Source organism: Pieris napi, chromosome 8 (genome assembly GCF_905475465.1).
Source record: "Pieris napi chromosome 8, ilPieNapi1.2, whole genome shotgun sequence".
NCBI lineage: Eukaryota > Metazoa > Arthropoda > Insecta > Lepidoptera > Pieridae > Pieris > Pieris napi.
In genome coordinates, this window is record NC_062241.1 from 11,180,727 (window position 1) to 11,192,936 (window position 12,210).

At 32.6% G+C, this 12,210-nt stretch overlaps 1 protein-coding gene across 4 annotated transcripts in view; it reads right to left on the reverse strand.

Annotated features, from left to right (window-relative positions):
* Positions 1–3,822: 3,822 nt before the first annotated feature.
* LOC125051635 (pyruvate carboxylase, mitochondrial) overlaps positions 3,823–12,210 on the reverse strand; it is a 34,496-nt gene continuing 26,108 nt past the window's right edge. For all 4 annotated transcript variants that reach the window (XM_047652108.1, XM_047652111.1, XM_047652107.1 and 1 more), the window contains 8 exons: positions 11,370–11,629; positions 10,246–10,460; positions 9,347–9,557; positions 8,290–8,496; positions 7,046–7,280; positions 5,921–6,082; positions 5,417–5,492; positions 3,823–4,683 (listed from right to left, as the gene is read on the reverse strand). In XM_047652108.1, coding sequence (XP_047508064.1) covers positions 4,508–4,683; positions 5,417–5,492; positions 5,921–6,082; positions 7,046–7,280; positions 8,290–8,496; positions 9,347–9,557; positions 10,246–10,460; positions 11,370–11,629 — 1,542 coding nt within the window. In that variant the 3' untranslated portion in view covers positions 3,823–4,507. The remainder of the gene's footprint in view (positions 4,684–5,416; positions 5,493–5,920; positions 6,083–7,045; positions 7,281–8,289; positions 8,497–9,346; positions 9,558–10,245; positions 10,461–11,369; positions 11,630–12,210) is intronic.

Consider the following 12,210-nt stretch of genomic DNA (forward strand, 5'->3'; position numbering starts at 1 on the left):
CTATCACTCGCCGTTAAACCACTTTTAATGTGTAGCACCGCACTTAATAAAATGGATACATTAACTAACAATAAAATTTATGTATACACTCAGACTCGTATTGAAATTGAAAAATTTGCCCGGCCAAAAAGGTTTGCCATCTCTGTCATGTCAAAAAATGATAGCTGTCAGAATTCTACGGAATTAAAAATCTGAGTATAGGCAACGATTTATTCACAGTTGAGATTTAGCGACTCGCTTGTGTCAATATCTAATTTGGTTTTGACATATTTAAGTCATACTTAACTATAAAATCATGTAACAAAGAAATTTGATAAAATATATATGAAATCTATTGATAAGCAAAATATTTTAGAACTTAATTAGGTCAGATCGTCATTATTTCTCATAAAAGTGTATACAATGAGCAAAAGTAGTAGGAACTTAAGAATTTTATATCGTTATTGTACCTATAAATTCTTCAACTATATTCTTGTAATATGTTTATATTATTTACTAACAATAAAAGTATGCGTAAATTGTGTGAAAGGTTTAAAAAAGGGTGCATGTACTTATGTACGCGCGTAAGAAGTTATACTTCTTTGGCATTATTAAAAATAGTTTTTGATTGCATGCAAATAATTAATTACAATTAAATAATCAAAGACTGGAAAGGAGTCATAAAGTTCAGTTTACATTTGAAAAATTAAATAAATATTTATTATTATTCTCTTACATTAAGTGTAACATAAATTATATTATTATTCGAATGTTGTTTTTAAATTATGTCCAATACCGTAGCATCTTCCGTGGGCAACTTCATTCTGTTAATTTTGTATCACGGTGCGCGCGCATCGTAAAATTTCACTCTCATCAATTTTTCATAACGCGCCTAAAGGAGTATAACTTCAAAAAGTAATGAAAAATGTTACGTTTCACGTTCGGGTTCTATTAATTAAATGTGATGATGTACGCAAGATACTAACTGATGGTAATCGGTACTTCGTATGACGATTTAGTACGTTTTTCGTTATTTATATCGGTTAAAAATACATTGTTATACATTTAAAACCTTTTAATCGATATTGAATTAGTCCCGAGCCATCAGTGAATCTCTGATTGATAATAAATAGATTTCTTTAGAAAAATCAATGGTAGGTAGGTACTTTTATATAGAACCCGGGCTGTTGAAAGGAAATCGAGTTTTTATATCCACTGCAAGATAATAAATAATAATTTTAGAGACTGGCAAATGTTTTAAAAGCGGCTTTAGATTAAGAAGTTTAAAGTATCTTTATCTAGTATAATGATAGTTATAATGAATACATTTTTATATAACCCCATTTTATTATGAACGGATATTCATTTGTTATTAATGTAAGTTCTTTCTATTGGCAAAAAGTTGAGTTTCATAGAAACGTGATCTCATTAAAAATTTAAGATATCTGATATCCTGATACTGCGAGCTCGGATTTAGTTCATGGACCAAGTTTAAGAAGTATTTTTTCATACATTACAGCTAAAAGAATTAAAGAACCGAAGTAGGTATTCCTAATTTAATCCATTATTAAGGAGTAAATATTATGTACACTTCAAAATTTGGGGATTTTTTTTCTTGTTTGAAAGTGTTAAGTTTATATTAAGTTAAAATTAACGAAGGGTTTTAACTGCTATGCACAGTTTTTATAAAACAGTTCCGTTTTATTGCTCTCGAAGCACTCAGAAAATAAATGCTTCATAAAATATGTAGATAATTTTTTTTTCTACTATTTGTATTTAATTTAAAACAGTTTATTAAACTTCTTTTAAGTTTCGAGGCCTAACGTTTCTTATCCATTCTCTTTATTTTAGTGTTATCTATGACCATTTTCCAAAGCACATTGACATTTTGACATCGAAGGACACACGAAAATACGGTTAAAAATGTAGTTTAAAAAGAAAATGGACCACATGTGTCCCTTGATTTACCTAGAAAGGGATGGATTCCTTTTTGAAAAAATCAATTTTGTTTAATATTAATTCAAGTTTTTTCTTTGATATTAATTCAATCTACCAGACTAACACGCCTATATAGTCTGTCCCACTCTAACGCGTACCTGCTGTACCGGCTGCGCTTACGCTACGCCACCGATCTCGTCAGAGAGATGTGAATACGCAGTATGCGTACTCTAACGCACCTGCGCTACGTTACCGGTAACGCCAGACCGATGTGAGACGCAGTATGCGTTCTGTCCCGCTCTAACGCGTATTGGCCGCTCCTATATTACGTCATCGTGTGTTAGGTATATTTTCGTTACGGAATTTCATGGGTCGGTCGCCGTGCTCAAAGCCCGCGATAAAATCTATGCAATAGCTTAATACGTCCACTTTATAAAAACAAGGTTTATTACGTATGCAATGATATAACGAAGTGATAGATCGCGTTACTTGATTATCATTGATTAACGACACGTCGTTTATCAATAGTTTAAATCCCTTTAGACATTGTCTATGACCTTTTTATAAAACGTTAGCTACTAATAACATACGTTGCTCTAATCTGTTATAAGGCAACAAATTTTTAGAAAGCTTTGTATAACATTTATGTTCCTGAATTGTTATGTATCCAAAACTGCCATAATCTTTAGTTTATTCCTCTTGTAAATAGTGTTAAGTACCTGTGGTCAATGAAGTACAATCGTCAGATTTTATTTTTCTGAGATAGTCATTGACAATTAATACTTAATCATAGATTATGTTGTCTATATTGAAGTCTATTATTCAAAACTAGGAAAGTTTAGGATCATTTCTCGTTTATATAGTTTTATATTATGATATTAAACACGAAATAATTAAATATAATTTTTTAAATCTAGGTGTTGTTTTATTTGTAGTCTAGTCAACGTTCCTTAAAAATTTGATATATACTAATTTTATAAAGATAAGGAAGGTGTTTATATTCCTAAACACATTAATATCATAAACTACTGATTCGAATTGAACTATTATTTCTGTGTTGGATGGTCATATAGTCAATAGTCAATTGAGGAAGGCGATACGATCGCGTTAACACGAAAGAAAGTGCAGAGCTCAGATAGTGGATTAGAATAGTATACTATCGAATGCCATATAATATAGCATTAGCCTCGATCAGACGACCAGTAGTCAAACGTATAATGATTGAGGAGTTGCTTGGTTAGGATTGCATTTTAAAATTAGTCGTGGTATCTTATCTTACTTAAGAGTTTGTGTTCACTGATCTGTATCACCAACTTAGAAATGACTGTACTTGAAAGCTGTTTCACCAACATCAAATATATATATATACAAAATACATATATATTTATGTTTCCAAGGGAGATTCCCTGGCCTATGTCATTGATATTTTAATCTACAATATATGATGGTGCTTCGGGAAGCCGACCGCGGTGTTTATCCGACAATATTCTTTAAATATTTACAGGAAAGAGGTTGTCTCGGGCTAGAGAATTCACCCTCATATTAACACGTTATCGAATTTAACATTTTTTTGTAGAAAAACTAACCTGAGGTTTTCCTCATAAAATATTATTCATAAATAAGTACAGGATTTAAAAAGAGTACGGTTTTCGAAAAAAAGAGTACAATACTCAGTAAATGAGTATAGTTTGTCACCTTACTATTTATACCTATATTTTTTCCTATTTAATTTAATTTCCTAATTATTTTGCAAGAACCCTTCCACAGGTGAAGACTTCCTCCATAGATCTTCAGGTATCTTGCTATTGGGTAAGTTGCATCCACCTTGAGCCAGCCGTTTTAGTATTGTTTATACTTGTATATACTACGTGTAATAGGATTATATGGGGTAAGAAAAATCAAGAATAAATAATGTATACATTTATTAATAAAATTGAAAAAAAAATAACAATGAGCACCAGTCGATACCGAATCGTTTTACGATAAAACAGTTATTTTAAATGTCTTGATAAATTCTTGGAATAATTTTGTGCATCGAGTACTTATATTAATAAACATTCTTGTAAATAAATTTTTAAACAAACACACGCAATGATAACAATTAATAACTTATATAAAAAAAAATTAAACGAAAAATATAAAAAAATATGAATAAAAACATTGTGATGCTACCAAACGTAATTTTTAAAAAACATACACTTCAATCACACTTTGAGTACATCATAGATTAAAAATAAAAAACAAATTGTAAATTGTTAAAATTCGCGCCTAAAATATCTACTACAGTCTATGGCTCCACAGATTCAATATTGCTCTATGAAAATTAACACAGATTTTGCTTATTTGACTTATTTAAAAAAATGTATTTAAATATGATTAAGTATTCTATCACATCAAAGTTAACATTACTAAGTTAAATTATAATTGAAGATTTCATGACACATCCATCTTTTGTACTCTGTTAATTTGCCTACAGTACAAGTAATTTATAGAGAATAGAATCTCGCTGTTTCTTTCCAACAGCTTACGCAAGAAAGAGACGGATTTTATTACAAAATCTTACCTATTGCAAAATTCACTCATTTGTAATTTATCCCTCAATAGTACAGATAAGATCATCGCCTTCCAGTTTTTGTCCATTTGTGATGGCAACACTTTTGATGATACCAGCTTGCGGTGCCTGAACTATCATTTCCATTTTCATAGCTGAGAGGACAGCGATCGCTTGACCCTTGTCTACTTTGTCGCCCTCTTTAACTTTAATAGCTGAAAAAAATTTATTAAGGTAAGTTTCAGCTTCCCTAAAAATTATCGACGAATTTAGTTTGACTTTACATAAACAACAGATCTCTTTATCCTGGCTAGATCATATAACTGATACAGATACAATAGACTCTCTATAATTTGAATCTCTGGTTTATTTAAACTCATTTATCATTTGTTTAAAAAACTCGATACGAATAAATTTACTGTTAATTGATCCCCTTCATAATTTTTTATAATGCTGTCAATTGTATTTTAAATTTTTTTGGACAATGACATTCTGAACTGGACTTACTTCAAGTTATTCATTATAATATAGAAATAATCACGAATTTTGACCAAACTCTTATTAACTTGAGTCCCCCCTCCCCTCGTAGTTATTTAAACACTTGTTATTTTGAAGTCTTGGTAGTTTATCTCTGGTCCGTTGAGTTATATTATCGATAGTCGACTGAAACTATTATATAATGACCAGATAGAGACCACAAAATAACCAATATAAACAGTTTAATACTGGGGGACCAGAAAATTCTGCACTATTATTGGGGCACGATAGTATTAAGGAAAAAAATATATCTTAGGAGGATATAGTTCATATTTAACTTGGGGAATATTGCATTTTATTTTGCATATCTAACCAGTATTAAAATCGCTAAATTATGAAAAATCCAGCCTAACCTAAAATTTATATGAAGTATTAAATTACAATAAAAATAATCTAGACTCCATAACTCACTTAGAACAGTTCCAGGCATGGGAGCTCCAACTTGGCCCTTGTCACCTTTCACGGCTTTTGGATGGATCTTCATTTCCTGCAACAAAACAGATGTTCAGAAGTGAAAGATATCTAATCTAAGAGTACGACCAACCGGGCTTCATAAGATAAACCACTCCTTATATAGAAATTGTATTCGTTTTACAACAAACTCTCAAGTGAAATTAAATAATTATCAATTATCAAATTTGACGATTATTTTAATGAATCTAATACTTGGGATTGATTTGCTCTAGTTCAAATAATTTGTATGACCAAAAACTTGGTGATTACAGAGTGGCGGAGAGTTTCTTGTCAGTTCTTCTTGCCTGATCGTACCTTGACTTGCAAACTGGTTGTAAATTTAAATTTACAATCAATTTAACAATTCTGTTGACGTTCATAAGTGTACTTGTTTACCTATATGAATTTTAATTATTATTCCTATTATACTTTCAATTTTTATGAATTAATCGGCTCCTTTACCTGGCTAGCCTTCTCGTCCCGTATGAAGACGGACCGTAGCTGTCCATTGAGTTCGAAGAACACCTCCCTCTCTCCAGCCGCTGTCATCTCATCGGACACAGCCAATGTCTTGATGTCCAGCGTCTTTCCGCGTTCGATCTTCACTTCGATGGTATCTCCCACCTTTTGAGTTTGAGAATTTGTTAAAATCAAAAATAAATTTAGGTATATATAAAGTTTAGGATAGGATAAGTATTTTTTATAAAAATAATTTTAAAATATTCGGAAACTTTTAAGTATCCTTAGCGGCCGTTAAGTATTCCGTAAGGAGATTTATAATAATAAATTCCGAAACTCTGTCATTTTATATATACGAACTAATACGATTTCACTCCAGTATATCACAGAGTTCGGTGTGCCTCTTGGCAAAGGCCTCCTCTAAGGCTTATATATATATGTATGTATAATGCTTTTTTGTAAGAGGGCGGTGGTCTGATCTTCCCGCGGTGACCAACCGTAGTGGGAAAGAGATTTACTGCAATTTATAATTCCCGCACTCCATTCTTCTTGCAAGTAAAAGTAAGCAAAGCTCTCAAAAAGAATAGTACATAAATTATGTTTTTGTAGGAATCCTCGAAAATGCAATTCGTTTTTAAGCATAGACAATGTGTGGGTAATATGTGTAAAACTGTTGACGTAATCACCAAATAAGGAAATCAAAGACACAACCCCGTCCCTCCCCCCTATAGTGATTACGTAATACTTGAACGGCCCCACACCCATTACCAAATCGAAAAAGTATTATTTCTTATAGAAATTGAAGCTACTAAGCGGTTTTTAAATACTTATTTATTTATGGGTACCTAAATTTTAATTTTATTTTGGGAGCGTTCAAGTATTACGTAACGCGTTTTTTTTCTTTTTGTAAAACGTTACGATGCGGGGCGGGGATTGAATTACGCGAAATTGTTAATATTATTTTCGACTTTCCAGTACTTTACACCACATAATAGTAACTAAAGAGAGACAAGGTGGTCACGAAACGTTTAACTATACTTGAGTACAGTACTGTACTAGGGTACTGAAAAACGTTACGGCGAGATACATTGGGGGGGGGGGGTCAATAATCTCCAAAAAGGAACTTACATCGGGTCCAACGAGGAACGTCTTAGTATCGAGATGTTTGACAGGCCCATACTTGTCGCGTATACGGAAGTAGTCGTTCGCGACTTGTGGGTACATGGCGGCGGACATGACGTCCTGATCGCTGACATCCGAGTACGTCTCTTGTATGTCCTTCTTCAGTTTGTCGAAGTCCAGCGGAGGCAACTCTTGGCCCGGGCGACCTTCGATTCTTGGCATGTCTTTGAGGATTTTAGATCTGTACAATACGTAAAATTATAAACTCCTCTATTAGGTTTTCGTCGGTTAAAATTGAAAGAAATAGCTTCATATTTACTCCTACATCACAGATAATTTCATAGAGTCTGGCTAATGAAAGAATATAATTGAATTATTTGAAAACTTTCGGATGGCAACACTGAATGTCATTGAATTTCGTTAGTATTCTGTTGAAGTTCATTGAAGATGGTTAGTATGATTTATTGTCTTGATACTTCATGCAATTACTCATTTTTATTTATATTATATATTTTTTCCGAATAGTTTACAGGTACAATAGCCTAAACTTTGTTTTATTGATTTTTTTGGATTCTGATTTTGATAATTCCGAATAAACTTATGTTTTATAATAATTATAGTTTTAGTTTTCAATACAATGCTAGTCATTTTAAGTATCAATAGTAAATAACTAAATACGTATTGTATTTAATTTCATAGAAATACAGTTACTATCAATGTAAAAAATTATAAAATAAAATCAAGTAAGTTTAATCCACAAAATATATTAAACTTTTAGGGATAACATATTAATTTTTTTTGAATTTGCGCGCTTTTTCGTTATCTTTTTTCATTAGCTAGACTCTATAATAAAATATTTTTTTAATGATATAATAAAATAAAATGATGATAATAATGACGTATGTCATATAATCTTTTGAAATATAGGAAATAAAATTATTTATGACTTATTGATACAAAGGATTTTGACACTCATTAACTTAAATAACGTAATATATATGTCGCAGATTCCACGCGATTTCGTCGTCCGACATTATTACTTAATATTTAAACGCAGTCAGTGCGCACGTGCGGCGCAGGCGCCGATCAGAGAGCAACTCTACTCAAGTGTTCAACGATCGATTCTACGCACTACTGACAAATTGACTTTGACACATTGACATTTTAGAACCTGTAAGTTGTCTATGATATTCCGTGGTGTTGCCATTCCAATAAATATCTCTGAAATATTAAATTGATATTGAATTCACCTCAAGGGTTCAGGGAATCCACCATATGGTATTCCAATGGCTCCTTGGAAGAACTCCACCACAGACTTTGGGAACGAGAGGTCCTCAGCTCTCGAGAGGATTTCATCGGCCGTGAGTTTATTTTGGACCATGAATTGGGCGAAGTCTCCCACCACTTTGGACGATGGCGTCACTTTTATTATGTCTCCGAGGAGGAGGTTTGCCTCTCTGAAAATTAAAAATATCAAATTTTTATTTTGATATGAATTTAAGTAACCAATGACGGTGTAATCTTTGGCCTCAGCCTCAGAATTTTCATTTTCTTACTTTTGTAAAAATATTATTATTCAATAAATGATTATTTGCGTCAGAAACTGTAATTGATATAAATTTAATAACGTATGATACGATATATACGATACAAATAATATAAGAACTGACCAATTCATATGACTAATAATGTAAAATGTAAAATTCCTTAAGACAAATTTGCGCGCCATTGTGTGTGGCAGAATATGTGAACTTAAGATTGTACCACCTTACACATTTTTGTACCATATTTTTGCAATAAATTATTATTATTATTAGTACTGTTTTAAAGTCAGCGTTCTAACTTATGACCTCAGAGGGACGTGACCCTTGCCACTAGTCACCGCTGCTCAATTAAAGAAAAATATTAGTTTTATTAATTTAGGAAGAAAAAAGAGAGTACCCCACCAGAAACGGAAAATTGTCGCGAGGAATAGAGAGAAGTGGAAGAATTTGCAGGAGTCCTTTAATCCGTTTGAGGTCGATTACTAATGTTAAACATAATGATATGGACTAAATGTAGTACACGAATGAACGCTATTTTTATTTTATTTTTTATTACTACTTAACTAAGAATTAAAAAAAGTTCTTAAATAAATTACAGCAACCTTAATGTTTAAATAACATACAAGGCAACAGGAAAAAAATATTAATACATTATTAATATATCTTTTTATAATTATTATTTATTTATAAAGCCAATTTATGTGACGGTAATACAAATTGGTCACAAAAAAAATTAAATTCAAATAATGAAATCTTTAATTACCTGTAAGCTTTCTTAACTTCTTCAAACTGACTCCCCAATCCCAAAGAAAAGGCTTGGAACTGGAGATTAGTGTACTGTCCTCCGGGGATCTCGTTGAGGTATACGTCGGCGTTCCCTGACTTCATAGTAGCCGTACATTCGAACGGGCCGTACAACGTACGCGCTTGTTCCCAGTACGCGGAGTATTCAGATACAGTTTGTAGTGGGATGCCTAGAATTTTTAAAATAAAGAATTTTATTTTTAAAAATGTATTTATTTATTCTTTTGCTGAAAGCCAGGAATTGACAGGAGGTAGCACAGGACAACGCTGGAAGTCTCATTTCGGTGGCCAATACACTTTTTGGGTCGTAGCGAGCGGAGTAAATAAGTATTTATTTTCCAAAACACATTCTTAAAAGGAGACCATAAATCAACAAGAAATGAAATCGAAAAAATATAATAAAACAAGCTAAAGAATTTACAAATAAAAATATTAACTAACTTTTGTCAGTCCAATCAACCGATAATAATGGTCCGTTAACTGAACGATTAATTAGATTTGTCGAGATAATTACTTATTAAAGTTAGTCGCTGTAATCGTCATCTCTAAGACTCATTCATGAAACGATAACGGATCTTACTTTCTAAATAAAAATTTTACAAGTCTCCAAATTTCTAATGGAGACTAAAAAGATCGTTACCGCTCTATGGTTTGTCCTAAAATTTCGTATCAAAGTTGTACAGTGTATAATGTATAGACCATAGACATAATAAAAGTCGTAGATTCGTTTCATGATCTGTGTGTCGTTTGTTTCTGATAAAACACTTTATCGATGTCATTTTAAAAAGTGATTTTTAAGAACATTTAACAAAAAAAAAATTGAAATTAAACGCGGTATCCTATTAAGGCAAAACTCACCAGTATCCAATTTAGTGGACTGCAGGGAAGCGACCAACGCTCCCATGCTGGGCTGGCTCGTGAGTCCGGACATAGAGTCGACGGCTACGTCCACCACATCAGCACCGGCCTCTGCGCAAGCCAACATGGCGGCCACTCCGGCTCCGGCCGTGTCGTGCGTGTGCACGTGGATTGGGACGGACGGGTGACGTTCGCGGATCGCCGATATTAGGATTCTGAAATTATTTTGCAATTATATAAAGTGATAATAAACATATTTTATTTTATATTTCCCAAGTTCAGGGCGCTGAGGCCCTTGCTGTTCACCAATAGTAATAATATATAGGGTTATACATACAACGAATCTTAGTCCAAGTAGGCATAAATACTAGTAAGTTACATTTTATTTAGTTATTTGTTTTTGAAGTTATACTTCTTTAGGCGCGTAATGTAAAATTTATGAGAGTGAATTTTTACGATGCCCGCGCACCGTGACACAAAATTAGCACAATGAAGTTGCCCACTAACGAATTCATTTTAAACCAGCCGGGCGCCTAGCGTGCGCGAGCGAAATGGGAATAAGACAATCTACAAGTAAAAAAAAATAGAATATGCGTGAAGTTAGCAGCTATGCCAAGAATTTTGAATGACCATAATAACCTTTGTAGTACCTTTTAAACAAATAAAGGAGTTTAAATTATTTTTTCAAAGAAATTTAGCAATGCTTTTTCACAAAGACCTATTGTTACTTAGTTAAAAAGTTAAACATACCTAGTTATTAAATTGAATGAATAACATAATAAAATAATAATAATTATTAATATTAATTAATAATTGAATAATATACTAAATATTAAATATTATTAAATTATTAACGTTAAATATTTATTATTAATTATTTAATATTTAAAAAAAATCAATAAAGCCAAAGAAGTATACCTTCTTACGCGCGTACATGCACCCTGTTTTTTTAATATTTTATGATTTTAGGCTTCTCGGGTCGAAAAATCTTCAGTTTTCTTTATAAGAGAAGGAAAATTTCCATTCCATATTTTAGGTTTAAACTTTCGTCCCCTACCGTGAGGTAACTCGAGCCCGAGATACAGTCGAACATGATACCAATAGAGGCAGTGAAAACCACTTACTTAGCAGCCTGAGGCTTCAGCAATCCGGCCATATCTTTGATTCCCAGGACGTGTGTTCCAGCTTTGACCAGTTCATCGGCCAAGTTGACGTAGTACTTAAGATCATATTTGGATTTCTCGGGATTGGATACGTCGCCCGTGTAAGAAATTGCTGCTTCAACCACTCCACCGGCTTTGCCAGCCGCTTCCATGCCAAGTATGAGATTCGGAAGGTAATTGAGGGAGTCAAAGACTCGGAAAATGTCCATACCGGTTTTCACCTAAAAACGGAAATGTTTAGAAATAAAACGTTTATTCCAAGGGTTTGAATCATAGATTTCTTCATTTAGAAACGCTCTCTAAATGCTTCATCATTGTCACTCGGTGATGACAAACAAGACATTTTATTTATAAAAAGTTACCATAAACAAGTTCTATATATATATATAGATAGATATAGTATTGTGGGTTGACCTCTCAGAGTCGAATATCTGGAGAGAACGGCAGGTATAATTTAATTTAACTTAACGTTTCAATCAAGCAAAAGGATTAATACATTACTAAAGTTGAGGACAAATTTTCTGCGAATATATTATCACACAAATTTATTATTTATTACTAAAATACATACACTATCCTTACAGTAAAGTAGTACTTAGTCAATACAATTATGTCGAAAAAAAAACAAGAGTCTAGTCTTACTCTTACTTGTGTTATTTCATTTAATCACAAAAGTTTTAAAAACCTATTAACCACGCGATTAGTCAGATCTGTGGCCGAGTAGCTAAGCAGCAGTGGAGTATCAAATCTCCCCTTTCCTAAAAGGGACTTTATTTACCTAACCTGGTTCTGGTGGGCTTGG